We start from the raw sequence: 19,113 nt of genomic DNA, 5'->3' as shown, positions 1-19,113 counted from the left end.
ATATGTATCTAGACATTTAACAGTTATATTTGAAGAAACAGAATAGAATATCAGGGTGCTATAGCGGGTTCTGCTGGAACTACAGAAGCTGGATTTATATGTAAATATCAAAAAGGTACATTTATAAAACTTTTCTAAATTTTAAATCGTACAAACTGAGTAGCTAGCTATCAAACATTTTATAAAATATAACGATCAACAGGGACTTCGGCTAAATTTCATCAAAATTATTTCAATAGTTTTTGAAATTATTTGTTACAAAAAAATACAAATCTATCACCTTTATAATATAGCAGGTATTAAGTATTACCATAATAAACGTACACTTAAATGCTACTATATATAGATATAGATCCATGATCCATATCGTGGATCTATAGGATAGGATAAGGATATTATAAGATAACAATATTCGCAATAGTAAAGGATGGAATTTAGATAGGTACATAGGTATTTGTTATAATAAAAAAAGGCTACACTAAGCAAGACTAAAAGACATACATTTATGTCTTTTTGCTGCTAAAAAAAACTTTAAAATATTTTCTATGATTTTGTACAAGTTATATATTTATCAATTTTTTTTTACAAAATGTTTCTACATGGAGAAATCCGCTCTGTATATATAGTAAACAATATTCAATCAAAAATATTACTTAAGAAAACAGTTACTTGGTCCATTTTGAATTCAAATTTTTTTTTTTAATTTTATAATTCAAAAGTTTTGTGGGACACACGTGATTTGCTTCTAAATTATGTATTTTTTTGCTTGGAAGCAATTTGTTTGGTTTTCCTGTGTTGACCTGAAACTTATACTTCAATAATAAAATGGAAACAATGGAAATAATATAACTTATTTATACGAAACCGCACCTACTATGAAGCAAGCAGTAAATGGCCTCTTGGTTTGCATACAAATAAACACTATATTTCAACAATACTAGTATAAGCTAAAATAGGTAGGTAAACACTCATAAGAACAAATAGAGATGCATCACACAGCATGATCATCTAAAATGAGCCATTAACAGAACGTATAAGTGCTCAGATAAATTCACATAACTAATAAAAGAAGTAAGTTGATCTAAGGAACATGTCACAAAACAGCAGCTTGTACAGAGTATTAGGAGAAGATAAAACAATTGAAAAGCAAATTCTAGGGGAACAGCTTAATTATAGAATTTTGGAATTGTCTGATGATTTGGCCGAAGATTAGCTTTATTGTACACATTACTTATTCTACACATTACTGACAGCGGATTGTTGAAGGAGATATTATTTCTGGATAAAAAAAACTACGAAAGTTGGAGGATAATAGACAAACTATAAACATAAACCATAGATTAACAAAAAGAAAAAAAAAACACGACATTGCAAAGTGGGGTAATTTAGTTGGCGATGAACTGGTGCACGTCTGAGACAAAATACTTTTTAAAAAAAGTGAGAACCAAAAATAGTGTCCTGTGCCAGTAGCCCAGTTCCTAAATATCGACTCGATACATCTTACAATCCTGTTCTGGCTGTGTCTCACTTGGAAAGTGAAATGGAACCCGTTCCGTCCGGCCGTCCGGTCATAAATTGCAGCTTTCCTGTTTTCTACAGTTTAATTTAGTCTTTAAAGTAATTATATGCATTAATATCTATATGGGAATTGTTAGACATAGTACTAAATGTTTTAGTGTCAACATATATTATCATTAGCTGCACTCCGAGCTTAGCCATAAGCTATAACGTGTTGCCTTTTACCTATATACCAAATATCGCATCACATTTCACACTCCGTTTTTTTCTTATTAGTCCCCTATCTATCCTATCTTCACGGTAGTTTAGTTGAAAAGAAATCAAGTATTTAATCAAATGTATACATTCTAAAGTGAAACATTTATTAACAACAAAAGTAATTTATATTGCTGTAAATAAAATTAAAAACATTGTACGATATATGAAGAATTGTAAGAAAAACCACACACTCAACCAAAGTTTCATTATATCAATTATATAAAATATGATAGTAAAATTTTAGCAATACTTGGCCATAACCTGTGACCAGTCATTGGATCCAGTTTTTTTTATTCCACATGTCTGAAATTATTTTAAGAGTAGAACATCTAAATAACTGGAAATTTAGTCTATTTAACATAACATTTTGACTAATTGCAACTGAAGGTTTATATCTACTGTAAATAAAGTAAACGACGATATATTGATTGCATATATCACAACAAGGTATCTACGACGCGAAAAAGAAAATATCTAAGATGCAGATTGCATTATACTTAAGTGAGAATTCATTATTGTATCCTACTTCTTAAACTCCCAAGAGAAATATACTCATCAAGAACAATGCATAATTAGAAAATAAGTGGAAAGTGATAGTTTCATTTGTTTAAACATTGGTATGAGCGACGTAACCGGGTAATTGAATGTAAATAGACATTTTTGTAACGAAATAGATGGAAAATTCAATAGGTGAGTATCTAATACGGCATTTTGAATATTGTCATTTAAACATAATGAGCAGTATCCGTGAAATGAAAAAGTTATGATTATAATTTCTATGACACACTGTCCATGACCTAAATTTGTTTGTATAGTAATTTTGTGTTATTGTCTGAAATACTGAAGTATTACAAATGAGACTATCAAATTTAATATTAATTTTAAATAATTTTACTAATGTGAATACAGGTTATATTTTTGATCCCGTAGCAGGATTTATACTTCGAGATGGGGTGCAATTAAAATAAATTGATATCTAATAATATGTCTACTACAGTATAAAATATACGTCCCTTTATATTACTTTACATCTTTTATACTTAACTATATATATAAATAATTTAACTATAAATACTTTGTAATAGGACCTAACGAATTCTCCTTTTCTAAATTAATGTATAACGTCCAAATAGATTATTTTAAAGGAAACTAATGTGTACCTACTTACTTATAATAAAAACGATGTTAAATAGATATCAGACAATATAAAATATAGAAGAAATAATAAAACTAAACATCAGTTACATCCAAATCGTATTTTATTTAGAATACCTATTATATTTACATAATATTTTGTCATACAACTAGTCTTAATAGTTTAAGAGTATTTTTAACACAGTTATCAGAAAAATCCAAATCGTTTTTTGACTTTAACGATTGGTGCGTTTGGTGTAACTGTGGCGGGCGCCTGTGTTTGGTCAACGAAAGGCGTTTGTGGCTGCGGATCTGCGACAAAAGTTATATAAATTAAATTCCAATATCGAAACAGTCATCTATCATTCTCTCATCAATCATACCAAATTTTTCGAAGCTTTGAACTACGGCACTTTATAAAGAAAATCATTATATAAAAGGACACTCTGAAACTAATGCGCAGGATTTACGTGTTATTGATTTCATTTTCGACTGTGAGTCGCGAAGCCTGTTACTCGAACCTTCATAATTATAAGGCTGTAATTTTATGACCATCTGCCTACCTGCGTCAATATTTTTGGGAATGTTACCATTGCTTAAGGCAATGCACATCCGACATTCACGGAATGTTTTAAATGATGCTTCCTACAGCGAACCACACATTTTATCATGTTATATTTACTTATATAAGTTACTTACATTTAGCAACATTATTGGAGAGAATAGGCACTTCGTAAGGCATAGGATCATCAATCTTCCCTTCAAAAAGCACCAAACCCAGCTCATTGTCCCTGATGAAGAAAATGAAAGGTCTATCCACCCTCAGTTGTACTCCGCTAGAGATCAATGGGACAATCATTGCTGAAGAGGCGGCTGCAGCGACTGTGCCTACTTCGTCCACTGACATGAACGCCTTGTGGAAGATGCTGTTGATTTGAGGAGATTCTCCATTGAAGATGCCAGTGAGATTTGATGATGAGGAGAAGAGGGAGCGGACTCGCATCTGGAATAAACAGAAGAGACCAGTTAGTAAATAATTCATTCAAATATTTCACACCATTCCTACATGTGTAACCTGTCCGGTTGTATGTCTATGTGTAATCAAATCTTGCAAGTTAAGTTACACCTACTCGTAGCGCGTTTCAAATTTCCCACGTCGCCTCAGTTTCCATGACAATGCGTTATTATGATAAGCATGACATGATGATTCACTCAGTATCGGTTCCCAACGAGAGGATTCCTCAACGGTTTACAGCGCGGAAATATACTTTTTTTATCACGCGTTGAATGCAACAAGATCTCTCTGTCGACAGTGAAAGCCAGTGGCAAAAGTTACATTTTTGTAAAACATGTTATTATACCAAACTATATTAATTATCAATTATTTTTTCCATGTTTAACACTATGAGAGTTTAAAGTCTTTAAACTCTCATAGTGTTAAATACAATATGGAAATATAAGTGTGGAATCTAAAAACACCTAGTCAGAATAAAGCATTAAAGGTTCATCATCCTACTTACACTCTTCAGCGGTAGCACCAGGTCCTCCACATAGTCGACAGTAAACTTGGGCATGAACAGCTGCACGTCAGTAGGGTCCAGCAGCTTGGTGATCGCAGGGAGACTCATATAGGGCAAGTCCCGCAGGAGGGCCACGCAGCCGTCGCGATCTTGAGGTACTAGAAGGATCATGGAGTAGCGATCTCCCTGAAAAAGTATGTTGTTCAATTTTATTTCTGTACTAGCTCCAGAAAGATTATCTCTCTCTCTCTCTCTTATAAGTGATTTCACGGTTTCTATTCCAATCATAGAGCTTCAGAGGTCTTGTCTTTTTTCCTGCATTTTGCACGATGTAATCTTTGAATACATCCCATTAACAGATCGTAAATCATCTTTTAATAGACAAGTATTAGTTAAGATGTCAGAAGCCTTGTTTACATTTACCATTCAATTAGGAATAAAGAAACGAAATAAGGTGTATAAATTGTTTTGAGTAAGCTCTTTGACTACGTCATAGTAATTAATTGAATGAGGAAACTTTAGAGGAAAACCTTGAATATTAAATTGTAATACAAATTGTCCACGGCAAGGCTTGGTTTAGTTTTAAGAATACCACAGTTTCTTAGAATCTACTTTTAATATGTAAATTTTGCAAAGATTTTAGGTAACTGCCATTAATTAAAAATCTCACTACTTATTTCCTGTCAGACTAAAATATTAAACGAAAGAACTGTTTTGGTATTGCTGGCCTAGTTTGGTTAAGTCGAACTCACATAATGATGTCACATTCTTTTGTTAGAAACGTTTTCCCAATAAAGTCAAGTTAGGTCAGTCAATTTTTTAGGATTCACGTATATAAATAAGACCTGATTTAGACAATATCAGTAACTGACGTCAGTGCAGTCCTGTGACGCAATGTCCTAGCAAACACAAAATGCTATCAAGGATGCGTGATCTGACAATGCGATGCCGAACACTGTGCTAAGTGGAAAATAAAATAGAATTCTAAAAGCAATACACATAAAGGTTTCTTACGTTATTAAAAGTAACATAAAAGGTTTATTTTTACGAGCAAGTGGGTCAGCTGATCGTAAGTGATCACCGCTGCAAAAACAACTGTAATAATACCAGTAATTATAACACGATCATTGCTGGCCTTTCAAGACATCGCAGTAAAAGCTACCAGATAGCTGCAACTTTTAATCGTGTTTTGTTTTTTAACTGCTTAAATCACTAACCACATAAGGTAGCTCCACAGCGTGAGCCCTAAGATTGTCCACGTATGCGTAATTAAGCTCAGTGTTCAAATCCATCATGGCTACGGTTTTACAGACATCGTTGTTGTAGAAACACATGCCCCTCGTCAGTGAAGGATTGAAGCCCTGACGCCACAGCCCTTTGAAGAAGATGGCATTCGCTAGCAACATTTGAGATGAAGGATTGATGCTTGCTGGAATAGAATTTTTTATATTTATAGGAATTTTTATATAACCAACTCATTTCAAAATGTTTTGATTTATTGGCATTTTGAAATGAATTGGTTGAAACCAAAAGTGAAACATGAAAAATAATTTACTATTATAATTATTGATTAAATAAAACTGCATGTCTACTTTGAAAAAAATGATATTTTCTCAATGTTTAACAGAATCGACCCCCAAGTCTCATAATTAATTTTTGATCTACTTTTAGAATGGGAATTTGTTCAATAATAATTTAAGTACGTCCCAAAATTAGTCACCCTGGAAAATTCCAATTTCCTACAGATTTTTTAAAAACCTGTTTGACTATTCTACAGATTAGTTGTTACTTATTAAAAAAACTTGTTTGAGTGTGAGTCACAGTGATGTCTAGTATGTATCGAGCACTCTTATTGGGTAAATACGCGGCAGTAATGCTGAAAAAAAAAACAGTCATAATCCTACTAATATTATAAATGCGAAAGTTTGTGTGTATGTATGTGTGTATGTTTGTTACTCTTTCACGCAAAATCTACTGGCCCGATTAATATGAAATTTGATACACGAATTTCCCACGAAAGCGAAGCCCCAGGTCGCAGCTAGTAAAGTATATATATCAGACTTTTTTTAATTGATAGATTGATTCCTGATTACAACATCGGAAAATATGTAGTATTTTAGCTTGGCCACTCGAAGAAAAGGACGGACAGCTTCTAGAACTTAAACATAATAAAAAAAATTAACACACATACCTATTATATAGGTTCACATTTCCACCTTTTATGGAATCGTTTTATAAAGTTAATAAAACCTGGCCGCGGCTTTGTCCGCTGAAAATACCTACAGTAACTTTATTAGTAATATTTACTGGATGAAAAGTATCATATCCCGTAATCCTATTGAGTACATAAATAAACCGTAAAGGGTTGACAAAAAAATATATACGCTTTAGCATCTATAATATTGCTTGATTCGGTTCAAATAAAAACATACCTGGCTCAACAATAACGGGTATTAGTCCTTTAGTTTTATTGTCCACCCATTTATTTACAGTGTTGGCAGTTGTTGTGGGATCTGCGAAGTTTATCCTGGTCACCTCGGTCAAGTAAGACCTCTTCAACATGGCTTCATAATCACTCTTTACACTGTACCTGGACGATACAAACACGGCGTTTGCATTGTGTAGTGACACGCCTGTCGAATTTACCTGCAATGTAAATTCGATTAATGTCCGAGGATTCAACTACGTGAAAAGTATCCTGTATCTATATCACTCGACAGTCTTGTCTCTGAATATAAAAAAAAACTCCTATCATTGTATAAATAAAAAGTTCTCCATAATAAAATAAAAAGTTAAAAAAGGACCAAAATTAACACACTTTCATGCACAAGTCGGTAAGTACCATGTAACTACTATTTGTTTGGAAGTACGACTTATTTTAATCTAGTCATGGGGTCACACTGCTGGACAAAAGCCTCTCCTATATGTTTGTGTTATATATGTATTTGTTATAAAATATAGTATCGTTGAGTTAGTATCCCATAACACAAGTCTCGAACTTACTTTGGGGCTAGCTCAATCTGTGTGATTTGTCCTAATATATGTATATATGTTTGTAGTATGAACATAATATAATAATAAATAAAGTACGAATATAAAAATTTCAAAAAAAATAACGAGTTTCAACCTTTCGCGTTTCATTATCAATTGCTCAATTTATTCAGTAACCACGAGTTATTCGGTTACCACTATAAAGTTCGGGTCGTATTACAACGACCCGAAACGACCGAAATATAAAAGGTACGTGCGCGTTTAATACCCATAATAATAAGAAATTCAAAAACATCTTAAGTCATGTTTAGTGTAAATAAAAACAAAAATGAGAATTTAATGCATCGTTTTTGATACTACGTTATTAGAGAATTCAAACATGTACTTGTACCTAATATTTGTTAATTTGAAACTTGAACTTTATAGTATAAACAAACCGAGCGAAACAGGAAAATCCCAAACGATGCAAAACCAGTCCTCAAAGTGAGATATAATTAGACATTTTATGACTTCTCTTTAAAATATTCAAAAAATCAAAATTGTAATGCGTTTAAGTTAAATACCTGTATTTATTATTTATAGGTCCTTTATTTCCGTGACCTTAAGTGTCATATCTCAGTAAAAAACTTACCCTCATCGCACTCAAATACAAATTAAGCTGTTGTCTAAAATCATCCTTATTCGGGGTCAATCTCAACGCACTCCGTATCTCAGCCTCCGTGACACCCCTAGCCCCTTCCAAAATCACTGCTAGTATGGACTTGACGCTGGCTGGCGAGACCATGATGTTGCCTGTCTGGTCTTCCGCGGAGTATCGAAGGAGGTCGATGTCGAAGAAGTTTAATCTGGAGTATTCTGACTTGGCATCGCTGAGGCAGTCGAGGCATTGTAGGGAAGTTAGGGTTAGGACTGAAACGAATTTTGGTTTATTACAAATTTTTGATGTTGTCTTAAATAGTATTTATGTGACACAGGCAATTGATGCCTGCCATTCATCGAATATTAAGACAAGACGGTTCTATTAGTTCGATCTATTCGATTTAGATATTGTATAGATTTAAATTTAAGCTTTTATATTGATTTGGAATTTTGTATAAGAAATTAAGTAGAAAATGGGACCCTGGGCTCCGTCGCTCAACATCTTAGGAAGTAACCGGGATTACGCTCAGATGAGATAGAGATATTGTATAAGGAAGATACCGAAACCAAGTATGAATTTAAGATCATTCACAACAGTTTAAGATCTACAATGATAAAACGAACACGCACGTCCACCATCGGTTTTTTTTCTTTACAATTTTTTGTACTTCCTATAAACATAAATCCAGAACAATGAATATACTACGTAAAGCGATCAAATATGAGTCACAAAAAAGACCTGTGTAGTCACCCACCTATCTGAAATAAAATTAAGCGGTTTATTGAATGAAATAAAATAAATCTAATCACTTAACAAACCATGTTTACTAACCAACCACTTCTTGATTAGTATAATAAAAAACTCACCAACAATTAAAACTGGTTTCGTACTGAACATTTTGATACACTTAATGGCTTTACAACACTACACTGATTTAACTATGTCATTTAGTTTCTTTTCCCAAAATAAACTTGGTAGTTGTCAGATATAAGAAGTTTATATTATAAACTTTATTAAACTACCGACTCGTATGGAGTGTCCATTATGAGTGAGGTTGTTTGTCTCGTAAACTCAGAACTCACAGACCACAAGCACAAATTATAAAGATGATGGATGTGACACCTCGAATCACAATAATTTCTATACACATACTTAAAGATCATTCCAGAGTGTCGTCGTATTATAATAATTTATTTCTAATTTTTATACCGATATTTCCGAGATAAATAATAGATCAAGTTTTATTTTACGTACGTTGTAAGTACTTAAAACTTGACTTTGAAATGTGTGAGTTAAAATTTATTACTATTTTCGTTCAAATTTATTTTATCACGAAATGTTTGAAAGCGGGATTTCACAGGGGCTGATATCTAGTGCTAAGGAACAACTAGTAGAGAAAATATATATACGTAGGTATATAAATACGGTTAATAGCAAAGATTTTACAGACAATTTATCTTTCTGTTCTCGTAACATTTGGTGTCTTGGCTGGGGCAATTAACTGACTAACAAAACATCAAGTCGATATGAAATTTATTTAATTAAAATATGATTAGTGTGAAGGTCATTGCTACGTAGAACCCCAAGAACCTGTTATCTTTAGGCAAAGAAATATATTGTGTGAACACACGAAGCACAAAACTTTTGACTATTTACCTATACCAACCATACCATATAATGAAAAATAGAAGGACGAATTGACTTGGTCTTCCTGGACCCCCAGGAAGACAAAGTCAAGAGTTTTATAAAGAATCGTCATGTCGTCGTATCAATAGGAAAAACAACTAGTAATGAAAAGGGTAATATAGAAGAACTAAGAGCTCCTGTTCTTAAATTTCATGATAATATTGGCCAAGCACTATACGGAGTAGACAATAAGTTAGTAAGTTGACAGGCTAAATGATGGTTATGTTAAATAATATATGACATGGGGAGTATATAGATAACAATATCATGTTTGACAAAATAACTACCCACCCATACAGAAAGGGCAAAGTGGAGATAGGTTGCTTGGGTGCAACATACCCTAAAATTAAATGGGGAAATTATATATTATTTTTTAGAAATGAAATTATATAGAACAGTCATCAGACATAATGATTGCATTACGAATGTGGGTTGACAGTATTTTATATCGGTAGTTTATCGTTATCAGGTGTCTCGTAAAGGGGCATAGGGCAAATCTATAATCGTTTAAACAGCTTGTCTGTATATACAATCCATTGTAAACAAATCATGATGTTGCTTGAAATAATACAGCAAAAAAAATATTGATGTATGGTTTTATTGCAAAAATGACATAGAAATGGCACACACTATTAGCAAAACACTTATCGACGATTTTTTTTGTAACTTTATTCGCTCATTTTGGTACACTTTCAAGAAGTCACTGTTAGTGCATAAAAACAGTTAACCTATAATAACTAATCACAATATTTTAACCACAGAACAATCAGCACTGTGTCGTGTTTATCACATTTTTATCAGTAAATATGTAACACTTGTATATTTTCGTACTTAAATAGCAAATTGAGATGTGAATCAGAGTACATCCTATCAGATATTTCTAACAACTAACCTAAATAAAATCTTATGAGCTAAGTGGCTTGGACAGTAGAAGTTCACTCATACTCCTATTTTTAAAAACATTATTAATTTTTCTTTTTTTTTACAATATTGCCAACGAGACGGGTATATTTTGTTTCATTATTTATTATACTTTTAATATTTTTTTTTTGTTATTTCCGAATAAATGCAGTATAACAATATTTTTTGTCTCGTTGGCTCAAACAAGTGCATTTCATCAAATCCATCTAGACTAATTTCTACCGTCCAAACTAAGTCTTATCAATATTTCATCTAATGGAAGGATCCCACAACCGCGGCTGGATCAGACACTCTGCCTGTAAAGAGTAGTTGTCTTGTGGCTTCGTCTTGAATGAAGAATAAGAATGGCTTGTTGGCTAGGACAACCTCGTTGATTTCTTCGTCTTCGCCGAACTTATTTACCAGAGATATTTCTGAAAAAAAAAAGTTTATTGACTCGTATCTTTATTACAAAACACATTTACATAGAACCTCACATATAAGATAGCTTTATCTGTGGCTTTATATATAAATAGATAAAGCTATCCTAGTTATTAGCTATACGAATAAGGAAAACAGTCTTAATTTAAATATATATATATATATATATATATTCCGTTCAGAGAGTTGAATTGAAACAAACTTTGGCGTTAAAATCAAAGAATCTACACGATCTACTAATATAATTATAAAAGCGTATCTTATTTGTTTGTTGCAGTTCTTTCACTTAGATTTATAGATTTTTGTGTGAGGTAGATGGAGAGCTTGGGAGTGACATTTGCTAGAACTAGTTTAAAATAAACCTCATACATACCTGTGGCAGAATAGGCAATGCTGCCAAGTTCATTGACCTCGATGCCCGATCGCTGCAAGACCTTGGACACCTTCAGTCGCTGGCTGAGGAGCTGCCCTCGAGAGATTCCAGGGAACGATGCCGTGTCTTCAAAAGCTTGCCTCACTCCCAGCTTCAAAAGTGAAAATAATATTGAAAATCATTATGATGTAATTTTTAAAACAATGTCGAAACAGCAAGCGCGTTAGATTAGCGACAATACAAGAAAAAGTTGATAGGTACATGTAACATTTATTTGTAAAAATACAACAACGTCTGTACGCTTTCCACATACAGGAACAGAGGAAAAGCAAACAAAACATAGACACCGGAAGCATAATTTTTTTTGTATTGTACAACTGCAATTACAGCTATTTCAACTACACTGCTTACTAGGTACTCGTTTTTTTTTTTTTTTTCAATGAAAAAAACATCGTTGCAAGATACAGTAGCTTGAGTATTTTCTTCAGGCAGTATAAGAAACGCTTTACTATCCGAAAAACGTGTTCGGACAACTGCCTTTCTTTATTAATCCAGCACAAAATACTTTTTACAAGAGTGTACGTTTTGAATCCTCACCTCTTTCAAAACCCCGTCGAGTATGGCCGTGTATTCGAACGTGAACTTCGGTAGTGTAACCTCCACAGTTCTCTCCTGAAGATAGTTCAGCTCTGGTCTCAAGTCATTCAGGTCGTTCAATACGCGGGGCAGACCCGTTACGGAGTTTGGCACTATTATGTACATCGCAAACTTCATGCCCTGTAAACAGATAAAAATATGTAAAGACGAGAAGAAGCAAGAAACAAAAGTAACATCCTTGTAGTAATTATTATCATGTAATGTATAATGTAACTTTTATTTATACTTAAAAGGATAAATACGCGGGAAATACTAAATTAACATAATAAATAACTCATTTTTTACGTAGTTACAAGATGTCTTTCATTGAAGACAATTATTCAGAAGCCTGCTTTAAAACTTATCTGAACTTGCCAGAAATCGAAAACATAGCAATAGTTTAAATATTATATAATAATTTTATGATACTATCTTGCAGAGTATTTGAATTAGATCAGCATCAAAACATCAAAAATAAGTAAATTCCGAATCATCATCACCACAGTGACTGACCTCCATAACCATAGACCTCCAGACCTACATAACTAACACCAATGCCCTTACCAAATACGGCATTCTCAGGATTTTGGCATCATATTTGGCAGACTCAGCATAGTAGAATTTGTCCTTCACATTCATCATGGGCAATGGCTTCTGCTCTCTGGGGCTCAAGTAGAAGACCCCATTTTTAGTTGCATTGGGAGCGAATTGATGCCTCCAGCTTCCTTTAAAGAATATTGTGTTGAGGATCAGCACTACTGCGCCGGCGACGTCATCTGGAATTCGAAAATATATTTGTAGACTAGATGTTGCCCGGGGCTTCGCTCCCGTAGGAATTTTGTGATAAAATATAGCCTATGGCAATCTTTGATAATGTACCTTTCTAATGGTGAAAGAATTTTTGAAATCGGTTCAGTCGTTTCGAAGATTATCCGCCTCAAACATACAAACTCACAAACGCTTACCTCTTTATAATAACAGTATAAATGTGACACTGTCACACTAAAATCACTCTGATTACTACTGCCATCATTGATGCCAGTAAATTGAAGTGATTTTGGATGACTCTTCTACTTATCTGCAGATTGATCTTGTTATTCGTACCATATATGAATTGTTCAAGATTTTACTTCAAATTAAAAGTACTCGGATATCAGATTTTAGATATTATGTCCCACATGTATGATTAATAGATAGAACCTAGTAGGTAATAAAGGTAATTTCATTGTCACTTTAGTTACCTCATTGTCGGACTTGCCACCTGACTGATTCACCGGAAACGTTTTAGTCAGGTACAGAAGTGAATCATTTTGAAATTCAGGTGCTTTATTATTCCTATATGTATGTATATGTATGTATATAGAGTAATCTCTGGGCTAGATAAATATGTGATTATTTCATAGAAGTTCTTTCACAAACGTCAACTTTTTATCTTTCTCTACCTATTGTCTGTAGCTTCACGCGCTGTAGCCTATATTTGACCTCAGGTCATAACTATATTTTTTCCAAATTTTATTAAAATCGGTAAGTAGCCATCACGGCGACGATATTAGAATGGAAGTATGGATAACATCATCATTAGAATTTTGATCCTATCCTCAATAAAATCCTATAAGCGTTACGAAGATAATACCTTCATCGACGAGACTAGCGATCCTTCCTTCAGTAATCCCAGCCACCCAGCTGTTAATATCCCTTGCAGCCACAGCTGGCTCGGTAAAATTGACCTTGGTCAGTTCAGTCTTGTAGAACTCCTGGGCGATGCCGGCGAACTTTTGCCGGGGAATCGCCGATTTGTCGATGTAGATCCGGCTGCCCAGATTCAAGATGTAGTGTGTGGATTTTTTCTGCAAAAAAAATGTCCTTTAGACCAAAGCCAACGAGTAGTTTTGTTAAATTTTATCAATTAGGTACCTATAAAATAATTTAATTCGTCCACTTAGTTTTAATATACGAAGACTTATATTCGTCAATTGACGTCTTTGGAGTTTTCTCCAAAGGCTCCGGTGAAGTTTATTGTGCCGCTTCTTTTTCACCTACGCTTTAAAAGTCGGCAGTACCTAAATTTAATTTAAAGTAAACTTTTGACGTCAATAAATGATGTAAGTATATTGTCCTAAGTTGACAAAATGGATGTTCATAAACAAATTATCTCAAGCTTCACCATGCTTCAAAGGCATAAGATTAAGAAAAAATAAAAGTACCTGTTTAATCTTTAGAGGGCACGTTAGAGTAATCTAGTTGTATTTTCAGATTTCTCATATATATATGTAAGTTCATATGAATATCCGCCTTTATAGACATTTCTACTGTGGAAAAACATCTGAAATCTATTTATTCCATAATCAGAGTTTATATTCAATTGTTATCAAAACGGCATACAATAAGCAAGGTTCAATGACCGTGGTTATGGTGGCATGCCTTGCATGAATGGGATACCGCATTTGCGATGACTGGTACAAAGTAGCCAGTTTCACTTAATTATGGCGTAAAGTAAATGTTATATGCAATTGTGTTGTGTGCGTGCCTTGTGCTAGACAAAAATGAGAAAAGTTGAAATTAATATCTCTATATGCGACTCAATGGTTTTCTATTTAATTAAATAAATAAATAAGTAGGACGGAAGAAATCTTCGTTCGTTCCGGAATTTCTCTTTCTTCTCAGAGTGTCAACTCGGCTAAATTTGTATGTACAAATACGACATTATCTGTGGCGACCTTTTAGGTCCTTCGGAATGCAGGTGGTAGATCATGCAGGGCTTTGGTGAAAGGTTATGGTTTAAAGGTTCTGGAACCTGTTACCTTCTACACAAGTAACACAATAAACCACCTGTAAAGACTCGACGATGTTAGCAAACTTGGTCCTCACGACCTTCCTGTCAGGGTCGAAGCCCAAGGCGGAGACCAATTCTGACTGGGTCAGGCTGGTAGCTGCTTCAGTCAGGATGGCCAGGGACAGCTTCAAGCCCAGGGGAGATAAAAGGAAGTTCTTGTCTGAAGATGCCGCTACGCGCTGCAATTAAATATTATAATTATTAACAGCCAAGAATTTAACTTAGATATTTTTGTATTTATTTATGTATTTAAATTGATGATCTCTCTCTCTCATAGGCTTACAAAGGAAAATAAGTATTACTTTACTATTACTTACTGCCTTTTATTTCTTTACTAATATTATAAATGTGAAAATGTGTGTGTTTGTCCTTATATCACGTCAAAACTAAGCATTAGATGGAGGTGATTTTTGCAAATAGTTGGAGAGCTGGAGAGTGACATAAGGCTAATTTTTGACGGTCATAGCCGCGGGCAACAACTAGTTTTATTAAATCATGTACTGTCCGATCGTCAACCACAATATTACAGGAAAATCATTATACAAATAACACCAAGAAACGAGTTATCAATACCGATACGGCTCTAGTCAATTTACAGAACGGGTTTTGAACTAGTATGACGCTACACTGCGTTTCTAAGCCCATTCTGTTATGTGCCAATATTTGACAAGTAAACATTTTGCATGTTTAACTAACGTAAATAATAGTTTTTAAAACAAATGGTCCGTTTACTTATATAAAAATTATAAATCTAATAGCTACTCTCGTCTTCCGGATTCTAATAAAATGTAACATCTCTCTTTCTATCTCTCTCAGTCGAGTCGGGGCCCAGAGTCTACTTTCATACGTTTTTCTCTACGTACAACTTAGGCTATCTTAGGCGTAGACGATCTTTGACAGAATATTCGGCAAGCATATCCTTCTTGACGACACGTGAATCCAGCACTTTTTGATTTTCCCCTTCTGTCAGCCCAAAACCAGGCGGAAATATGCATGGCCAGACATCTGTTACTAAGTAATTTAACACTTCACGCGAACTTCAATATTCTTAGTAGTCAAACCTTTCGGCACGTACCTATATACTTCTTTACAACGTCAATCGAGCACTTTTTGGTTTTCCCTTTCTGTCAAGACCAAGCGGAAACATGCATGACCAAACATTTGTTACTATGTAATTTAACTTAACATTTACTTAATGTTACGAAGCAACACATGTTTACTGAAATTTATTATAGTTCGATTAATTACGGGCATTCGAAGCCTGGAAATCTTATCCAAAGTTTAAGAGGAGTATAAGGTGAAAATATTTTTCTGAACGAGTATGAATTGAAAATTGAAGTTAATAAAAGCACCCCTATACCTAATTCTATGGCACTTCTAGACTTTAATACAAAACTAAGTTAAAATTTCAAAAAAACCCAGATAGCAGACAAAAGAATAGTTGATGAGTTGAGTTGATGAGAAAACAACTACGGGAGTTGCTAGTATCATTTCATCTGTTAGAAAACAGTTGACGATTTCCAAACTACTGATCATATATTTTCTAAACAAACAAGGAATACCCTCGTTTAAATTCCCTTTCAATTAAAAGATAAATTAAAAGTTTTGATGCCACGGGCAAACATAGAGATACACAGACCTCTTAAACTTATTACCCCCCTCCTGTCGTCGGGTTTAAAGGGACAGTCTTAAGAGTACCAGTATTTTGGCTCTCACCGCAACTTTATGCTCAGAGGAAGCCTTTTTGGTATACACAAATAAAGGTTGTAAATTCATGTACCTATAATAATTTAGATTTCAGTTTATAATATAAAATAAACAATTTTTCTTTCTTTTCTTTACCTTAGTTAGAGTCCAGTCGAATTTATCATAATCAGCCGCCGCTGGCGTATATTGGTCGTTGTCAGGGTTGTCCCAATAGTCCAAGTCGACCAGTGTGTCGTTGATGGGCTTGACGGCAGCCACTTGCCTCAGAGTGGACGCCGCCGCTGCTGGGCCGAAGACGTCTTGGAGAAGCTGCTGGTCGATGTTGGGGACTGCTGAGCAGGATATATAGGGGACTGGAACAAATATATTATTTTATTTTAGACCAATAGCATAATAAACAATTTTGCTTACAAAATAAAATTTTTAAAGCAATTTAGGTCTTTACAAATATTGGAATGTACGGGGAACGCCAACAACACAGAAGAGAACATGGACGAGATCTCTTCATAGGATAAGTCCATCATTGTATTTTTACCTTCTTGTTATGTATGTACTTTTAACATGTGCTCTTTGTACAATAACGATATTACAAACAAACAAGCAACGACAACGTTTAGTTCAATCAATCAACCTTGTGGTTTCAGATATTTATGGACATAACACTACCTAGAAAGGTATATATGTCCGTTTGTGTCCGTTGAGCTCACGACACAAACTTAGTGCTTAGTGTGGTTCATTGAGTGTAGTCCATTATCTTACTTCCATATTAATTTTATAAATGTGAATGTCTGTCACGCTCCCCAACTACATTGCTATACCTATTTTGATATAATTCGGAAATATCCTTACATATAATAAGAATATAAGTCCCGCTGTTGCGTCTGTCTGTATGCGATAAACTCAAATACCTACTACCTGATTGATTTTTGTATGGTTTTTATCAATAGATAGTGTGAGCCCTTAGGAAGGTTCAGATGTACAATTTATTGCGGTTTTACCCGAACAAAGCCGGGCCGCGCCACTAGTATGATATAGATAAAGTCCGAAATCAAAAATTGGTTATTTTATTCTTTTAAATCAACCCCTAAACTGCTGCAATGGAATGTTTACATTTTGCGTGATAACCGGGGATAACACATGGGGATAAAAATTCTCATCCCTCTCTCTCTTATATAGCTAAAGATATTGCTAAGTCTATAGTTTCTCTTTTTCTCTGTCTACAATTTACAGTATGTACAATTTGGTACAGAATGCTCATTGCGATTCAGACTCACACTCAACCGGTAATTTTTTTTTAAATTATATACCTACCTACCGGCATGTGATCATGCAAATATTCACGTGCTGGAATGTCTGTATATATAGTTATTTAGATAAAGTGAATTCTAATGATTGTAAGTTAACCTAAAGAATTATAAGTTATCGTCAATGAGTTGACCTTTATTGACCTCACTATAATACGTCATAGTTTATTTACATACTTATTTCCAGTGTTCATCTGTTTACATGTGATGATTTTTTTTCTGCAATAAATCTGTATTAGTGTGAAATGTTCCTGAATTGAGAAATAATTACCCAAAGAGTAGTATTTAGAAATTTATTTTTAAACTTTTCTTCTGTCAATTGTGGGTAACTAATTTACATTCTTTGTAAGTATTATAACATTTTCCTCGTTTTGACAGATACACTATTTATAACCACCAGAACCATAGGTAAACAAAATACTTAAATTTAGGTAGATAGGTATATATAAATTGTAATAAAAATTTTGGACAATAACAACAATATTAGCTAAAGTTTTCAATCTAATAACCTTCTCTTGTAAACTTAAACATATTCAAAATTAATTTAGGTACTACATACCTACCTAACAACAGTTCCAGAGATTCTTTTCTAACAATCATACAAAGTCGGCCAAGCCAAATAGTCAATCAGGCAAAATATATTAAATTATTATATTTTTTCAGGTTTGAATTTAAGAGAGACGAATCATGGATGCAATAAACAAAAAAAATGCTTTTGCTGTCTGGTAACACTAAAAACTTTAGCTTATTATTATGTGCCTGCTTTTTTACTACTTAATTAGCAAAACCCGGCTAACAAGCAGATTTTTTAATTTTTCGTAAGAAATAACTCTAAATGAAAATATAATTTTATTACAGTTAAAATATAGTACTTACCGACAAAAAGCACAAAACAAAATCTTGGAATCATCTTGAAGACACAAGGAAAACCACAAACAAATACGTGAGTTCAAGGTAAGAATATATCCGTGATCACTATTGCTTACTATTTGTACTATTTTATATTATAACTATTGCTTTTATTTACACTGAAATAATATCCACTAAGTCCTGTTTAGTACTACGTACATAGTTGTTGCATGTACCTACAAAATATGAAATTAACAATACTGACGACTGACCACCTCCGAATGGGATGGCATAATGACCTCGGAGCACCTACTTTTTATATA

The 19,113-nt window shown here is 33.7% G+C and overlaps 1 protein-coding gene and 1 long non-coding RNA gene across 2 annotated transcripts; both read right to left on the bottom strand.

Annotated features, from left to right (window-relative positions):
• Positions 1-3,013: 3,013 nt before the first annotated feature.
• LOC128678491 (uncharacterized) lies at positions 3,014-19,094 on the bottom strand. Its single transcript, XM_053760076.1, has 14 exons — positions 18,818-19,094; positions 16,773-16,990; positions 14,927-15,109; positions 13,731-13,944; positions 12,662-12,873; positions 12,059-12,238; positions 11,462-11,612; positions 10,923-11,081; positions 8,053-8,330; positions 6,863-7,076; positions 5,648-5,859; positions 4,431-4,616; positions 3,610-3,913; positions 3,014-3,222 (listed from the first exon to the last, which is right to left on the bottom strand). The coding sequence occupies exons 1-14, from the start codon at positions 18,849-18,851 to the stop codon at positions 3,119-3,121; spliced, it is 2,649 nt and encodes an 882-aa protein (XP_053616051.1). The 5' UTR covers positions 18,852-19,094; the 3' UTR covers positions 3,014-3,118.
• Positions 6,020-6,856, bottom strand: LOC135309906 (uncharacterized). Its single transcript, XR_010370166.1, has 2 exons — positions 6,622-6,856; positions 6,020-6,306 (listed from the first exon to the last, which is right to left on the bottom strand). It is a non-coding gene; the product is annotated as an uncharacterized LOC135309906 (long non-coding RNA).
• Positions 19,095-19,113: the final 19 nt, after the last annotated feature.

The sequence above is a fragment of the Plodia interpunctella genome, chromosome 19 (genome assembly GCF_027563975.2).
Source record: "Plodia interpunctella isolate USDA-ARS_2022_Savannah chromosome 19, ilPloInte3.2, whole genome shotgun sequence".
In the NCBI taxonomy this organism is placed as follows: Eukaryota; Metazoa; Arthropoda; class Insecta; order Lepidoptera; family Pyralidae; genus Plodia; species Plodia interpunctella.
This window is presented reverse-complemented; position numbering and strand designations above follow the sequence as displayed.

Excerpts from the sequence above, each read along its gene's own strand:
- LOC128678491 (XM_053760076.1), bottom strand. The coding sequence starts at position 18,851 with ATGATTCCAAGATTTTGTTTTGTGCTTTTTGTCG. Across the intron at positions 16,991-18,817 it reads TTGTTTTGTGCTTTTTGTCG|TCCCCTATATATCCTGCTCA; the intron begins GTAAGTACTATA and ends TATTTGTTCCAG. Across the intron at positions 15,110-16,772 it reads TCGACTGGACTCTAACTAAG|CGCGTAGCGGCATCTTCAGA; the intron begins GTAAAGAAAAGA and ends ATTTAATTGCAG.